Source organism: Betta splendens, chromosome 21, assembly GCF_900634795.4.
Source record: "Betta splendens chromosome 21, fBetSpl5.4, whole genome shotgun sequence".
NCBI lineage: Eukaryota > Metazoa > Chordata > Actinopteri > Anabantiformes > Osphronemidae > Betta > Betta splendens.
The window spans coordinates 9,206,115-9,223,975 of NC_040899.1; the positions used below are offsets into that span (position 1 = coordinate 9,206,115).

At 44.4% G+C, this 17,861-nt stretch overlaps 1 protein-coding gene across 1 annotated transcript; it reads right to left on the reverse strand.

Moving 5' to 3' along the window:
- Window positions 1–2,595: 2,595 nt before the first annotated feature.
- scn1laa (sodium channel, voltage-gated, type I-like, alpha) lies at window positions 2,596–17,859 on the reverse strand. Its single transcript, XM_055504986.1, has 27 exons — window positions 16,659–17,859; window positions 14,449–14,765; window positions 14,260–14,375; window positions 13,594–13,686; window positions 13,389–13,517; window positions 13,224–13,315; window positions 12,889–13,110; window positions 12,744–12,807; window positions 12,532–12,673; window positions 11,991–12,197; window positions 11,634–11,903; window positions 10,824–11,195; window positions 10,399–10,531; window positions 10,060–10,298; window positions 9,794–9,967; window positions 9,352–9,708; window positions 8,686–9,165; window positions 7,545–7,674; window positions 7,308–7,462; window positions 7,053–7,226; window positions 6,858–6,980; window positions 6,506–6,781; window positions 6,346–6,399; window positions 6,036–6,173; window positions 5,815–5,919; window positions 5,453–5,723; window positions 2,596–5,378 (listed from the first exon to the last, which is right to left on the reverse strand). The coding sequence occupies exons 2-27, from the start codon at window positions 14,710–14,712 to the stop codon at window positions 4,210–4,212; spliced, it is 5,949 nt and encodes a 1,982-aa protein (XP_055360961.1). The 5' UTR covers window positions 14,713–14,765; window positions 16,659–17,859; the 3' UTR covers window positions 2,596–4,209.
- Window positions 17,860–17,861: the final 2 nt, after the last annotated feature.

Sequence of the window (17,861 nt, forward strand, 5' to 3'; positions counted from 1 at the left end):
ATATGCAGCCCCTGGGACACTGCTATAACATTCTAATGGCTGTATCCATTGTGGTTTGTACAGACGGTTATTGATTGAAGAGCCATGCCCAATGATACTGTACGAGCGGCCCTCCACTGTTTTATTTCTTTATACATATATATGCGTTTCAATAAAAAAGTTGCTTGAAAAGAGATTGTTCTGATTGTTAGTGCACAGACATACATTTATTAATTTAGGATATTGTGTTAATGGGGCTTTATTATTACATATTTGGGACTCTTTATATTTCGATTACATTATTCACAGCAGGATGTCCTACTGATAGCGACTGGAGTGATTTAGTTAAAATACGATGCCTGTACATGTACATTCGTGTGTGTATTACTTAAAACGTAAGTGTGTGTAAGACAGTGGACGTGTGAGTCTGTGCTTCTGCGTATTAGCACATTGAGAAGGTAGGGTGGAATTCACCACTACCTAATATAATAGGATTTTCCTCCCATCTATCTAGAGCAAATATAATTACTGAGCAGTTATGGGCACCATTCTCGGATTTCCCCTTGAATTGTTTTTCATCATGCTCTTCTATGCATGCCAGTGGCGGGAGCCCAAGTCAAACAGACATCCTCCCTCGCACATACAGTTCGCTATAGCACACATATTCTTACCCTGCCTCTGAAACTCCTGGGGTGAGGAAGGCAGACCAACATCTGACCTTCCACCCTAATGCAGGCGAGTGAGAAGCTGGGTTTCCTGTTGCTGAGCAACTGGCAGAATCTGCAGCATCACCCTTGATTTACAGGTTAATAAAACAGGCAATCTGCACTTTAGCCCCACTTGTTGCTGTGTGATGCTTTTTGCCATTGGCTATTTCATTGTATATTGTCTTGCATTATTCTTCTATAACTCTGAGTGCGATTGATCTGATCACTGCTTTGTCAGAAAAACAATATGGGAGCCATCAAATAAGATGGAGCAGGTGCGGCACAAAGTGAAAATCGCATCACTGCTGCGAGACCGAGCGGCAGGGACAAGCCACACTCCGCCGTCAGCCTTCTGTTTACCGTCCCAGGGATTCAACCGCCACAATAAGCAACGCAGGAGTATAATGAGTATTGACTGTTTTTAATAATTAATAAAACGTTCTACCCCCTTAAGACGCTAATAGTTTCCAGCAGGACCCACAAAGCACACCCAAAAACCAGATTCCAGCTACTTGGAAGGATGTTTGCTGAAAAAAGTTTTTTGCTTAAAAGCAATACACCAAAAGTATTAAACCTGTACATGTGTAGACACCTGACAGTTCCATGTTGCCATATTGTGCCTAAATCACTAAAAAACAAATGTGTCGCTGATGATACTTTGCTTAAAGTCCTACATTCATACTGTAAGTGCTCTCGAAATCCCAAGAGATTCAAACAGTCAATATGTCAGAGCATTAACAGTTTGAGAGCTCATTACATTTTAAACGTCAACATTTTAACAGCCTGTGAAATGACACTAATGCTGATTGTGGCGTGGTGGCAATCAGCACTGTAACAGTCATAAAGCTTCTAACTGTAAAAGCTGATGCTTAATGTCACTGAATCATCGACGTCGTTAGCACTCCTTCAGAATGAAAACCCCTCACTCAACAGGAACCCAATTCGACACGACAGCCTAATGATTTACTCATCACAATCATTTAACTACACGACCAGACTCTTTGCCTGCCTGACATCGACGACACTAGTTTACCAAACAGGGTTTCAGCACATAAATAATTTGAGGCTTTTGACTTGACAGACACGTGTTAATTAACACTGTTACTACAAAATAAACATAAAACTAAATATTCACATCACTGTCACCAGAGTCCTGCATTTTAAGGAAAGGGACAGCGTTTTTGTTTTTTTAAAATTTTTAGCTCACACTGATTTATGTGCTTCAGTTGATGCCAGTCGCTTTCAGACCTGGCCCAGACCGCTGACTCACACCCATCATCGTCTCTCATTCGTGAGCGGCAATACATTTGATTCCTTGTTCTACAATGTGCATCAATTTTTAGGTCTCCAAAAATTTACTTTAAGATAATATTTAGGACAGCGTCGTGCTGACTCGGCAGAGCCCAATGCTCTAGAACGTGTAAAGTAAAGTGTCAAGCAAGGTCTGTTCTGCACACGAGTACACAAAGTACACACACAAAGAAACAAAACCCACAACATCTAAAAAGCTCAGACCCAAACAATAGAACTCACATAGCCTCACAAAAGCATATTCATATTACTGGGCGAACAGGTTCAAACAGCTCCTCTAATGTGCCTTTCTTCAAAAAAGATATAAAGAATAAAAAAAAGTGTTTTTGTCATTATAACATAACACCGACAGTTACTGTAGGACAGTTCAACGTTTCATTCAAAGACAGGAGAGCAAACGACATCCAAGCAATGTGGGCTGCTCTATATATCATATATAAATATCACTCTCTCTCTCTCTCTCTCTCTCTCTCTCTCTATATATATATATATATATATATATATATATATATATATATATATGTGTGTGTGTGTGTGTGTGTGTGTGTGTGTGTATGTCTTTTTAGCATGATTAAATAAATAAATATTTTACACACCCTTGATGTACATCTGATTTTTATTCTTTTGGCCTTTCAATGAAATGGGTTATAGCAATGTCTTGCATGCAGTTTATTTGAACACTACAAGCATTATGCATATGAATATTGGGAGATGTTAACATCTAAATATGAAAAACATTCTTTCATTATGCATAAAGTATAGCGCAATTACTGTACGTAACATTTTAAATACATGCAAAATATATTTGGAACCATAGTTTTATACAACAGATAGTTGTGACACAATACAGGGTGGTTGGAATTTACAAAAGTAGCACAACTGCTACTATAAAATGTAAACAGAATTAGGAAACAGCCAGAGACACATGAAATGTGCATTGTCATGTTCTTGAGACATTCATTTAGAAGATTTCGAGCCGTCTTACGTCTAACTTAGATATTTCTCATGATAAAAATTGAGAGTTAAACTGTTGAACAGTTTCCAAAGCACAAAGAAATATAAAAGATGAATTTTCACCTTTCTAGTTTCTTATTTTTAAATTAAAACTTGTAGTACAAAAAACTAAAAAGAAACTTCAATGGCATGAGTGTATATAAAATATCCAACACAAGACATTTGCATTTTTCAACTCAACAGTAAATGTATGTATACCTGAATACAGCAGAACATGGATAATATAGTTGGGTCATTGGTCATAAATAGCAATTATAATTTATAGGATTATTTCATAATCATTACAGAATACACAATTAGATTCAACAGCAAAAGAAATTAAAAAAAAGAAAAAAATGCCAAAAAAAACAATATTTTATGATGCTGCCGTCTTAGAAACAAGCCTGATATCCTCCTAGAGCAAACTGTGAGATGTTCGTGGTTAAGGGATGTTACTCATAACAGGTCTGCAGGGTTTTTAGTTTTTCAAAAACAACCCGTTTTTTGCCAACTCTGTTATTGAAAAGACAGCTTCACAGTTACATTTGCACATAATTAACAATATTGTAAATGGCGCACGAGTAGCAGACGGCAGGCTGAGACGATGCCTTCGCGACCTGAGCGAACCTGAATGATGTGCTGTGACAGTGATAAACGAGCGAGCTGGATGGCAGTAGCGCGGTTTAGCATGCATAACCATGGAGAAACACTCATGCAGATCTGTAGTTATAGGCAACAGTCTCTTGGATTTGTCAAGTACGGCCATTAGAATTTGTCAAGTACTAAGTAAGCAAAACTCGCCTCTACACGTGACCACCCTTGAAGGAAAAAACCCTTTTTAAGAGTAAAAAAAACTATAAAAGTTATTAAACTAAAAAAATGAAGGTAACTAATAGATTGATATAACTGCAATTCAAGACACTTGGACACTGAATAGCAGAACTAGCTGCAAAAGCAACTTACAGCATTAACTAATGTGTCGTTCAGGACACGTTGCCCATCCCCATGATCAGTCAAAAGGCATCCCGGCTCCTGAGCCCAGTCTGAATGGTCCCATTACAGCCCGGATGAGCGGCTTTCCCATTCAGGCACCAACCTTTAGACTCAGTTTTGGCATAGATATCCATGCAAGCTAAGGGAGTCCACTGGATGTCTTTTGTCGTTTCCCGAAGGCTGTAAACATTTTGTAAATGGAAAAAAAATCTCTTTGTTGAACCTTTTACTCCGTATTCTGCCTTTTGACGTCTTTGGTCACAACCTCCTTTTCGCTCTTGTCTTTTTCATATTTGTTCTTCCCATTCGTCACCACACCGTGAGACGCAGCTTGAGAGGCAGTGGAAGGTGCCAGTTCACCTTTAGATTTCTTTTCTGCGACGGCCTTTTTGGCAGAGGCCGCTTTATCCTTTCGAGCGTGACCAGTAGACGGGCCGAAGGCTGTCACGTTTTTCTTTGTGTACTGCCTGAACGCCCTCTGGATGACGGCAGCCGACACGTCCTCCTGTTTGCGGCGGAGGGTGGTGGTGATGGGTTCGTAGGACATTTTGGAAGGGTTGTTGACCATGAAGCGCTCCTCCATCTGTTCCCTCAGGATATCCATCTCCCCACCCTCGCCTAGAACGCGCTTCGTGAACGCAAACAAGATGTCCAGGCAGTGGATGCGTTCGCCGCTCACCATGGGTAGGTCCATGAACATCAGCTCCAGCTTGTTGGGCTTGGGGATGCGCAGCGGTGCGTTCAGGTTGTCCGCGAACTCCGACAGCTTCGTGTACTCGATGAACTGCGTCGCATGAGGATCGAACCTTTCCCAGACCTCGTAAAACATTTCAAAATCATCCTCGCTGAGTGGGTCCGCACTCTCCTCGGTGGCCACGCTGAAGTTTTCCAGAATGACTGCAATGTACATGTTCACCACAATCAGAAAACATATGATGATGTAGCTCACAAAGAAGGCAATTCCCACGGCAGGGGTTCCACAGTTCCCCTCTACATTGCTGCCGGGATTTTCTGCTTTAGCGTCACAATCATCTTCATATTTGTTGAGAATTGGAGACAGCAGGCCGTCCCACCCTGCTGACGTGGTGATCTGGAACAAACATATCATGCTGTTGCCAAAAGTCTCAAAATTAAAAAGGTCATCGATGCCCGCTTCCTTCTTGACGTAAGCAAAGTTAGACATGGCGAAGATGGCGAAAATAAACATCACCAAGAAGAGCAGGAGCCCGATGTTGAACAAGGCAGGAAGTGACATCATCAAGGCAAACAAGAGTGTGCGGATTCCTTTGGCACTTTTAATAAGGCGGAGAACTCGTCCGATTCGAGCCAGTCGAATGACTCTGAACAAGGTCGGCGAAACAAAATACGTTTCGATAAGATTTGAGAGAAACACACCTGAGGAGGGAGAAAAGCAAACGTTAAACGAGCTGAATGCTGTACGAGCATTCAAAAAGGGAGGCAAGGCCTACCGATGATTGAAAGAATCACAACGATGAAGTCAAACACATTCCATCCGTTTGTGAAAAAGTAGTGGCGAAGCGCGATCATTTTCAGCAGACACTCTCCAGTGAAGATGCAAATGAACACGTTATTAATGCAGTAGAGGGTCCTGGTCTTCTCCTCGGTCGTCTCAGCCGTTTCCACCATCATGGCTACCATGTTTAGAAATATGAGCACCATTATTACAATATCAAACGCTTGCTTTGAGATGAAGTCAAAGACGAAGCCCTGAATCTTGTTCTGCAAGTGACACACAACAGAGGCAAGGAAAAGTCACTCGAAATGTGCCGTGGAGCAAGGCACAGGACAGAGACAGACAGAAGTGACCTACTGATGGCCTCGGAATTGGCTTCTGAGGCTTTTTTGAGCCCAGCTTTTTCATGGCATTGTAGTACTTCTTCTGTTCCTCAGTCATGAAGATGTCCTGGCCTCCAAAGTAAAGAGCGAAAACGAGGCACGTTAATACAGTACACGCACAAAAAAGTAATGAGGAGATGAGAAAGTAGCACTATAGAACACTATATTTTCATCTAAAACAGACTCGATACTTATCTTTTTCTTTTGCTGGTTGAAATTGTCAATGATCACACCGATGAAGAGATTAAGTGTGAAGAAGGCTCCAAATATAATAAAAACAACAAAATACAGGTACATCATCAGGCTGTTCTCGTACGAAGGCTGGTCTTTCAACTATGATGGAGACAGAAAAACAGTTCATTAGCAATGAAGATTAAATCAATTTTCGAAAATAATAGAAAAATGAAAAAAACACGACTTAAAAAATAAAGTTAAAATATATTCATACTGAACTGTTATTCCAGGACTAAGTGTCATTTTAACAGGCTGAGCTAAGCTGCAGTACCTTGGTGGAGTCCACAGCGGCGTACATGATATCCATCCAACCCTTGAATGTGGCCTGTAGAACAACAAGTAAAGATTATTATTCATTTAGGTGGCTTGATGAGTGATTTGTATTGTTTATGCTCCATAAAGTAAATGAAAGGCATAGCTCAGTCACTTACCACCTGCAGGAGCGCCAGATAGCCCATGCCAACATTGTCGAAGTTGATTTTATGGTTCTTCCAAACTGAAATGTTTTTGCCCAGTTCATCACACTGTGACATGTTTTTCACCTCGGAAGTGAGGAATCTTTCACCTGAGGTTTTGTTGAGACAACGGTAGTACTTCCCTGCAAACAGGTTGACGCCCATGATGCTGAAGATGAGCCAGAAGATGAGACATACCAGCAGCACGTTGAAGATGGAGGGGATGGCTCCCAGCAGGGCATTGACAACCACCTGCATCGACACGCAGAGGCCCGTTCAGAGACGGTGGGGAAAGGACGGATTCCAGTACTAATGCACCGATTCTTACCCTCATGCCCTCAAACCGGGACAGGGCTCTCAGGGGCCTCAAAGCTCGCAGGGTCCTCAGAGACTTAATGGCACCTATGTGTGAAGCCCCCATGGCATTGGCCACCAGACTGACCAGAGAGACCTGGAGCACACAGACATGTCACACACCAGCAGATACCACAGTAAATAAATGTGTGAGGGCGTTTCAGCCTACAGCGACGATGATGAAGTCTAGCCAGCACCAGGTATTTGTGAAATACTTTGCAAATCCATACGCCAGCCACTTCAGTAACATTTCCAGGATGAAGATGTAAGTGAAGATTTTGTCTGAAAACTCCAGGATTATTTTAATGGTCTTCCTCTGCTCAATGTAGATGTCTTCAAAGGCCTGGATGTAAGTAATATAAAAACATGATCACTAATAATGCTACAGTACGAGAGGAATTTAGCCACACATGTTCTGACCTACCAGTGCTCCACTGCTGAGCAGGATCATGAAGATGATGAAGGTCTCGAACCAGTTGTGCTCCACTATCCTGTAACTAGTCTTTCTCAGAGTCCACCACACCTTCCACCAGCCCACGTCCACGTTCACCTGCATGCACCGGACCCTTTGGACACAAACTGGCAGAGAGAAATCATACGTGGTGCAGCAAAGGTTGCAGCAGGTGTTAGTGATGCTGGTAGTGGATGTGGCCGTATTCACCATAGGGAAAGCACGCGTCGGGGTCCATGTACTCCTCAAATTCAAAGTCCACTGACTCTCCTCCCTCGCCGGGTCCCATGACGTCGACCGTGCTGCCTTCAGAGGAGCTGAGCCCATCGTCATCTATAACCTAAAGATGAAGAAAATGGTAAAACATGACGTTTGTTCAAAAAATGTTAATAATAACACAGATCTACGTCTTCCTCTTATTAAAACTCATCTGAAATATTATATATACTAAAGGAGATATGCAGCCTGGCAGTGGACAGTACACATGGACTCAGTGCTTTCTGCAGGGCGTGTCTCCTAATAGCTGGCAGATGAGAATAGCCTGAACGCCTTCCTGGAGAAGGCAGGAGCTCCGGACTGTCCTGGGACCAGCTAATGTAGTGCAGTGAGTGATGTAACAGGTTGGAGCGATATACTGGACAGTGTTGTCGCCCTCTGCTACCGTATGATATACTGTATATTAGACAAATAAAGCATTTAGGTTCCTTTTGGACACTGGTTATAAATTGACGTTATTCTTCTATCTATCTTCTAGCTTTCTAAAACTTCAGTGTTTAATAATCTCAGTTTGAATTTTCAACATAGGGCAATAGGGCAATAAATGATTGCATCTTCTACAGTAAATATCACAATTAGCATAACTAATACTTCCACCTAAACAACTAGAAGCAATATATATTATATAAATATATATATATACCACGTATGATGTTAACATGTTGAGTGTTTTATATATATATATATATATATATATATATATATATATATCACTCAACATGTTATCACTGCAACGTCAACCACCACACAGACAGTCAGAATTCATGCGAGATTCAGACCAGGATTCGGCTCCACTGCACTCAGTCTTAAATTGCACATAATGAGATCTGCACTCTGGTCTTTCCTCTGCCTGCGCTCGTTAAAGGCTCGGGGTGTACGGTATCTGCAGGGAAGCGTCACGCCGCTTGCTCATACCTCGTGGTTAAGTGCTTCAAAATGACTTGTGTGACACAATATTCTGCCACGCGATTTCACCGAGAACCGTGGACAGCGGCCGCCGCTCGTGGGGAACGTTAGCCGCCTTGGGCGAACGCTAGCCTGGGCCGAGCTACTGCATCAACGGGAGCGTCCTTACCACGTGGCACTCCACTACGTCGGACGAGACGCTGCTGAAGTCCTCCGTGTTGAGGTTTTCAAAGTCCGACTCTCCTGCGGCAATTGGAACCGTGACTGTCAGGCTGGGGTTGTTGATGAAGGACATGATGGAATCATCGCTCTTGCTGCTGACGATGTACTTGTCCCCAGTTTTGTCCACTCCCATCACGTCGGCGCTGCCGTTCTTGGAGAAATCCATGATGGTGTGGTTGGGCACGCCGTTTGGGCCCATGGGTTTGTGGAGCTCGTCCAGGGATTTGTCCTCGGCCTTTCCTTTCTTCTTGTCCCTGAGGCAGATGCTGCTGCAGCGGCTCTGAAGCACGGACCTGGTGAAGGCTATGCCCTTGTGCAGTCGCCCGATAGCGATCTGCAAATTGTTCATCTCGCCCTCGCCCTCGGACGCTGCCAGGTTGTCTGCACTGAAGGAACTTAGAAGCAGGGCCAAGAACAGGTTGAGCACCTAGCAGACAACGACAGCACTTACTGAAAGGTTCAATGACATTTTAGAGAAATATCATATTATTATGAGAACATGAATAGTTAAACTACATTATAGTTGATTGTTCATTAAATTAACCAGCTACTGTATATTTAAAATTGTGCGATGGTTGGACTCATGAATTGACAATAATAGATGAGAATGTACCACAAGGTTTCCAATAACCATGACCATCATGTAGACAATGATGCACATGGTCGTCCCAGCCACCTCCATACAGTCCCACATAGTCTCTATCCACTCTCCACAAAGCACTCGGAACACAATGAGGAATGAATGGAAGAAGTCATTCATGTGCCATCGAGGCAGAGTGCACTCGGTAGAGATTTTACACACACAGTCGTTGTATTTTTTTCCGAACAGTTGCATGCCCACCACAGCGAAGATGAAGACGATGATGGCCAACACCAAAGTCAGGTTGCCCAAAGCACCCACCGAATTACCAATGATTTTGATGAGCGTGTTAAGAGTCGGCCACGACTTGGCCAACTTGAACACTCTGAGCTGTGGAGGAGAAAAAAACACCACGTGACTCCGGCGTCCGGGCCACACGGGCTGCGACGCGCATGCAGCGTGTGTCCGGACTCACCAATCTGAACGATCGCAGGACCGACATGCCGCCCATTTTTTCCAAACAGAGCTCCAGGAGGCTCAAACTGACAATGACCGCGTCAAAAATGTTCCAGCCGGTCTGAAAGTAATAGTAGGGGTCTAAAGCAATGAGCTTGAGGACCATTTCAGCTGTGAAGATGCCAGTAAACACCTTTAGAAAGCAGATACAGAAACACTGAGCATTACTGACTGAAATTAAACGTTTTGCAATTACATAAACAGCATTTTATACAGTCTACTCACCTTGTTGCCGACACTGAGCATAGACTGGAAATTGGGTGACATAGGATAATGCTCCATGGCCATGAACAGCGTGTTGAGCACAATGCATATGGTGATGGCCAGATCAACGAAGGGGTCCATCACAATGAATTTGACCACCTTCTTGACTTTCAGCCAGAGCGGACAGCATTCCCAGATGAGAAACGTGTGAGCGAAGTCGTACCAGCACGGGGGGCACTTCTGCCGCGCCTCCTCGAGCTCTGGTGCACAGAAACCATGGAGTAAACACATCTCACCCGCAACGCGAGGCGTCTCAGTGGCTGAATCGAGATGGAATGCTCAAGTGTGTGGAAGACCCACCCTCCATTGTACTTGTTATGACGCTGGCGATGCTGTGGGTTCTCTGCCTGGCCTCTGGAGCATCAAGGAAATCCATTAACTCCTGTTGGGCTCCTCCATCACCCTGTTTGTACTCTGTGTCCGTGGTGTCAGCCTGGAGACAGAAAGGACTCTTACAAACGACAATGTGGCGCTGAATATGATTTATGTACTGACACACTGCAAAACAAAACAAAGCACAAAAGCACATCCAAAACCAGGACTAATTTCCTGGGTGTGGTGTCATTTAAAAACCCTTGAGAAGAAGCAGGTTGGCTAATTTACGGCAAAGAAAACAAAGCCCATTATCAGCAGAATAGAGATCATCAGACAGAAAGAAAAAGGTCTGGAAGAGGAAGGAAGAGGAAATCAAAAGGCACCATCTGGGTTCAACAGGATGTTCTTACATTGTCTCCTGTGGAGGCCTTATCTAAAGTCACTTTAGGAAGAAGGAGTCCCACAGGTGACGACGGCAGTGAGGTCCGACCCACCAGAGACACGACCCCACTGCGTTCTAAAGAGCCGTGCTGAACTCCATTGGGCAAAGCTAGGAGGTGTGACAAGAGGCTGCACTGGCTCACGCTGCTGCTGCGGCGGTCGAACCTCCGGGGCAAAAACAAGGAGCCTCTGTGGCTCAGGTTGTCCTCAAAAATGCTGCTCTCGTCATCGGCAAACTCGTTTTCGGAGCCCGCGTCCCGCGTTTGGCTGCGCAAGCTGAAAACGCTGTTTCTGCTGTTCCGTCTGGATGAGAAAAGGGGTCCGCGAAAGCTCAGAAAGGACTACGGGAGAGAAATATTCTTCAGTTGACAGTGCTGAGGCATTACTAAGACGAAAGAGCATTGATGATGATGATGATGAAGACGACGATGACGGTGATGATGATTGCCATAATGCCGTTAGTAAGCATTATAAGGAAACTGTCAAATGAAAATGACTTGTGAAGACTGAAAACAATGATCAATGATCAGATTATGACAAAGAGGAAAAGGATGATGATGATGAGGATGCTTATGAAGATGATGATGGTAATGACACTACACTGTACGCAATAGAAAAGTAAATAAAAAAAATCCTAATTATGACTCATGATGACAATAATGGAAGTAGGTGATAATGGGGATGATGATATTATCAAACTGGCACTGTGACAGAATTTATTGAACAGATATTATTATTAAAATGTGTTAGGATTAAGCATGTGTTTCATTCTTCTGAACCTGGTGGGCAGTGGAGTATTTCATGTCGTAGTTGATGAGGTTGGCGTCCACGGAGAAGCGGCAGCGGGCCTTCCTGATGCTGTCCTGGGACTCGGACTTGGGCAGCTTCTCCTCGCCCCCCTTGCTCTTCTCCTCCTTCTGCTTCCTCCTCCGATTGCGCCGCTCCTTGGCGCTCTTGGAGCTCAGCTTGGAGGCGTCGGAGGAGCTCTCCGCGCGTCCGTCTTTCTCGCCGGCGTCATCGCCTTCCGCTGCAGCCACACACGCCGCCGCCTGCGAGGGGTGTGACACGACAGCCGGGGTGAGGCGGTGGAAGGAGATAAACTCCTTACGTCTACATCTCACTGTTCCGGCGTTCACCTGGGCGTCCTCTTGCTGCCGTTTCAGCTGCTCAAGCGCGGCCTGGAACTCCTCCTCCTTCTCCAGGGCTTCCTTGATGGTCGCCTGGCTCTGCTCTTCGTAGGCCATGGCGACCACGGCCAAGATCAGGTTGATCAGGTAGAAGGAGCCGAGGAATATCACCAGGACGAAGAAGATCATGTAGGGCTTCCCAGAGGCCCGCAAGGTCTGAAAGGAAAGGGAGTGATGTTACACGCTGTTCTCAAACGGCACCATCGGCTCATGTTTGCCCCGCAGCGTCAGCCACATGCTGCTCGCTGGACATGTTTGTCCTTTTAGGCCCATTCAGATTATGTTTGCCTGAATCATTGTTGGACTCATCTTTGTTCCTTTTGACCAAGATGCACCTGCTCTACCTTTAGTGTCTGGTTTGAACAGGACACACAAAATATTCTGACAATCCCAAAGGCGTGTAAGCACCAAAACACATTATCGGCCTCCAAACATCTTCTTAAGGGAGACAATGAGTTGACAACAAGGAAATGAACCAATCAACATGTACCTGTTGATAAAGGACTTCCCAGCAATCCTGCGTCATCAGTCTAAACAGGGACAGAAAGGCCCAGCCAAACGAGTCAAAGCTTGTGTAGCCGTAGTCCGGGTTCCTCCCCAAGACAACGCACCTGTATCCTTCTGGACACTGCCTGCAACAAGCAGAGAGCGTAAAACCCTGAAGGGGTCGAGGTTTAATATTCCTCATTCATCCGGTCTTACCCAGCTGCGCTGCCATTTCCACACAGCAACGGGTCTTTTTTCCCTGGGAGGTAATAATAATTTCCTGGTGGAAAGAAAAGAAAATATGAATGGCGTTGTCCTAACAAATGCTCTCAGGAATGATTCAACAGAGGGAGGCGCTTACTTTCGTCCAGTGCCCAGGATGCGTCCCAAATATCTGTCTGATTAGTCCCATTCACACCGGTCTTATTTTGTGTAGGTATCCGAAGACACTTGCTTTTTAAATGGCCCATAAACAGCTGTAACCCTATGAGGGCAAAGACGCTCAAGCAGAAGACAGTCAGGATCATCACATCAGAAAGCTTCTTCACCGACTGGAACAACGCCCCAACAATGGTCTTCAGGCCTGTCAGATACAGAGGAATTCATCAGCCCAAGGCACTTCATATTAGGAATGATCTGTTCCACAGAACAAGCCAATGGTGGAGAGGAGGAGGCTCAGGTTCTGCTACTTCCTACCTGGAATAACAGAAATGGCTTTGAAAGCTCTCAGCACCCTAAAGGTGCGAAGAACCGAGAAATTCCCCAGATTTGCGAACTCCGTCACATACCTGCAGGAAAGCACGGAGTTAGTCGGCCGACCCGCCACAAACAGGCACATTAGCAACTCTACAAAGCGCTTACGCCATGACGATAACGGAGAAATCCAGCCAATTCCATGGGTCTCGTAGAAAGGTGAATTTCCCTACGCAGAAGCCTCGGGCTAGGATTTTAACCAGAGACTCGAAGGTGTAGATTGCAGTAAATGTGTACCTGTTGGGTGAAAAAAGAACAACGTAGCAGCAACGTTGTCTGTGACGCAGCATTCGAAAAAAAAGAAGAGACTTACTCGACGTTCTTCGCCCATTCGGGAGGTTTGCTTATGGTCATAAATGCACAGTTGGCGAGGATAGTGCACATGATCACCTTATTGAACAACTTGCATGCATGCGTCAAGGAATATGAAATATTGACATTATAAAGCCACTCGCTTCGGATGTTATCACCCATAACGAATGGGCTGATCGGAACTTATCAGCCCATTTGTATGGCCCAGTAGGTACCTACTCTACCTACTCACTAACATCTAACAAGATGCTACGTTCAGCGGCTTAGAATGTTATTGTGGTTAGGGTTAGGGTTAGATAACGGGTGGGGGGTTAAGGTTACAGTTAGCTAACACAATACAGCTAGCTACTTGCTAAGGTATGCTTGCTAATAAAATCAAAACCAAAAACTTTGATCCTCCCGTCAACAACTGCTCAACAGCGCCCCTACAGACTCTACTGGTTAAATCATCCGAGATCTACGTTACGGATCGATGACAGCGACCTACTGCACCTACTCGCCCCTTCTAGTAGGTAGGTGGGCACCTACCGGCCCATACATACATATGGGCTGATAGCCACTGATAATGACCATTGAATAGCTTGATAACGTCCAAAGCGACTCATAAAGCACAGGATTCTACATGGTTCCCACTTGTCACATTAACATCGCAATGAAAGGATATCAGTGTACCAAAATCTTCATTGATATTCTTCTCAGAAGGTTGAAGGGGCTCAGGAGGCACAAGGCAGGAGAGGCGTTGAAGCGGTAGATGACCTTACTGTTGTTTATTACTATGAAGGTCTGAGCAAAAGAAAGGAATTACTGTATAAAACAAAATAAACTGCTTCGCGATGATAATATTTAACGAACCTACTTTCTGATTGGCGTAGCAGGGGTCCAGGTCCTCCAGTGGCGTCGACACCAGACCTTTAGGCACGTCCCCGTACAGGAGGGGCAGCGTCTTGCCTGCCTCCAGGTCGCGACTGGGCCTGAGCTTGTTGTCATTGCTGCGCTTCTTCTTCTCGCCTTTGGGCTTCCTGGCGTTCTCCTCGGCGATCCGCCTCTCGATGGCCTTGAGGGACTCGTGGCTGAAGGGGCGGAAGCTGTCCGGACCTGGTGGTTCAAGCAGCTCCGCCATCTTTTCATCCTGCACGTTCAGGCAGAGCAGCTGGCCTCCAAGACGAAGACGGCCTGAGGGGTCAGAGATGTGACGTTAACAATTGGGGACTGAATAGGAAAAGGTTACGCTGAAGCTGATCAAACGGTGGAGAGAAAAGATTATCTTTTTTATCATCTCAGTAAGTTTCAGGCTATAATGAGAACAAAGATGGCCGCCATGGACATAAATTCCTGCCAGCTGGTAAAATTAGATCTAATTATCTGTTCCTCTGCAGATAAAATTAACACTGGATGTGACAATGATCAATTTCAGGTGAGATTCGCATTCTTCTCCATCCCTCAGATTGAAGCGGGGACACTTCCGCAGAGCGGTGGGGGGAAGAGATCCATCTCCTAATAGGCCCGGCTGGTGTGATGTGCACGGTGGACCTACGCCATATTAAATATGAATGTCCTGCATCTGTGCGGGGCTGTAGGTGCCCGGCTACTGGGAGCTTCGGCCTCATCTGGATGCAATAGTGTAACACAATACTTCCACGCGCTGTGCTGTGATGCAAGAAATCAATCACAAACACATTGGTCAATCAACTGCCCACAGCACTAAGTTGTACATAGTGTAGTTGTGATGTAATTCTGCAAAAAAAGCTTTGAAGAGTTGAATGTATGTATGTATGTGCTTTTCAACTTTCAATCTTCAATCTGTATATTCTAATATTTTATAACAACAATCTATTTTTTTTTAAATTTCATAGATCACATAGTTATATTTTTTTAACAAATGTGTATAACCTGGCTAATAGTATAGTAATAATGCAGTCTTCTGCTAATGTAGAGTTGGCGTTGCTAGAAATTACTGTGTCATGTCTCTGTGGAAGCAGCCATGACTGCATGTCCACAGGCATCTGCACGTGTCCACAGGCGCCGCCATCATCGCTGGAGATGTTTGTAACATAATAAATAAAATTAATAAACAAGATTGTATTAATATTTCTATACGTCAGCTGGTTTCAGCAACCAGCAGGCTCTTTCTCACTCTTGCCTTTCTTCTATAAATCAAACTATTAAATACTAGATCAGATAAGCAAATTATTCGCAGTCAGACAAAACTACAATAATCTGTATTCACCAAACTGTTTTGTTTTGACTGTGTGACTTTGCAAACAATAAAAAGCGTGAGCGTGTCCTCAACTTAACTGGACTTTGTAAAAGGTTGCACTTGAAGTTGTCCTTTCTAAGCCTCGGAACAATTAAATGATAATTATTGATTGACAGAATGCCAATCATTAATTAGTGGGATTTAAAGGGGTTCTTGTGATTCATACTCAGTGGATCTGCAGGCAGAGTGATCACACTAAAGTATCTGTGGGCTCCTCCGGGACCAGCATCCTCACAGACCCTAAGTGCTCACAGCCCGAGCTTGCTGCTTCCTCCCACAGACTGAACCGGGACTGGATTGTGCTCATTTAGGGCGTTGGCGAAACAGCTCATGATGAGCGGCTTCTAACGTGGTTATCTGTAATGCATGCATGCTTTCTATGTAAATGCTGCGGGCTACACTGCGTGCATGCAGCCCGGAGAGAAAGCAAAGCAGCCCAGGCTAATCTCTCATTGACAGCAATCTAATCATGATGTTGACAATCGCACAAGCAGGAAGTCGTCCAAGACGGAGTGTGGGCTAATAATTGCTGCCAAACCCATCAAGCCCATTAACTGCTACAAGATAAAGCAGCCCATGATTTGCACTCTCGTCCTGTCTGTGCATTACAAGAAATCAATCATGTTTTTCCATGAAGGCTCTACAATATTACAGAAACTCTTCATATTCATTTTGAAATACGAAAATATAAAAGGCTGGATACAAATAATCTGGAAATCACACAAATTAACTGTTATCAACCAACTGGTCTTCCATTTCCTGCTCATAAAGCATCAACCTACAACTTTAATGGATGCTGCTCAACTCACCGTCAGATTTCCATCCTCGACAGGTGAACTACGGACGAAGAACCGTGAACGCGCTCCAGTGTCTGTAGGATGTTGTGTTGTGTCGTGTGTAAGTCCGTCCTTTGATGGTGCTCGCTCCTCTCGGCGAGGAAGCGCTCATTTCCACGATTTCAACGGGAAAACTGTGAAACGTGCACACACGCACGGAGCAGAAGCAGGAGAGAGAGAGAGAGAGAGAGAGAGATCATCCGCCCATCTGTGCGGAGATAGAGATCTACGCCGCTCACTTGCGGTAACTGACTAACTCATCTAAAACCTAAAACACTTAGAGCCACTTTGCGTGTGCGGTGTCGGTGTGGGGTTTGTCATTCAGATCCGTGCTCTCACCGGGTTTCAGTCCGTCATCATAACCGCTGAACTGAACCACAAGCTCATCGTTTCGTTAGTTTTGCGTATCAATAACGTGACAGGACGCGTATACTGTAAAAGTCCCGTGGAAGAATTGACCGTGACTTTGTCGCCACCTGGTGGTCACAACTAGGTGCTTCAGAGGCACAAGCACAAGCTTCGGCTATAGACCACTCATCACCTGTAGGACTCCAACAATGGAAACACACGCTATGTCTATCACAGACATTCAATTTTCAAAATATGTTTAAATAAATACATTAATACAACTAAACAAATAAAGTAAATGTTTATATGACATACAATTACATGTATGCATTCTACATTTACAACAGAATATAGATTATTTTAATAGACCAAAAATGTTTGCAAGCAGATACACATACTGGCGACACAAATGGTAAACAACTTGTTAACCATCGATTATTTTTCAGTATTTACTATTTGTCAAGATATTTCGATTTATGTATAATTATCATAATTATGTGGCGAATTATATGTTTAGCCGTGCATTAATAAAGACTCTTTGTATATGTAAAGCTCCTTCTGTTGCTTGTAATCGTTTCGGTAAATGAACTTAGTATTTTTTAACAATCAGCTTTACAAAATAATCCCAAGAAATCGTTTAAATCCGCATTTCATGTGTCCAAAATTTGCTGCGACCCGTTTCTCGTACAGTCAGTTCGCTGACGCTGTCAAACCTGCAAACTCTGCGTCTTACACGCCCGCGGTTTGCGCCGGTTTTTCAGCCCACGTCCAGAGGTTTGACTCCACACAAGACCACCTCCGACCAGGGGCGCTGTTGAGATTCCATAA

Coding starts and splice junctions, on each gene's coding strand:
- scn1laa (XM_055504986.1), bottom strand. CDS start 14,712: ATGGCGGAGCTGCTTGAACCACCAGGTCCGGACAGCTTCCGCCCCTTC. Junction 12,198..12,531: donor GGGAAGTCCTTTATCAACAG/GTACATGTTGAT, acceptor CTTTCCTTTCAG/ACCTTGCGGGCCTCTGGGAA. Junction 7,463..7,544: donor CGACGCGTGCTTTCCCTATG/GTGAATACGGCC, acceptor TCTCTCTGCCAG/TTTGTGTCCAAAGGGTCCGG.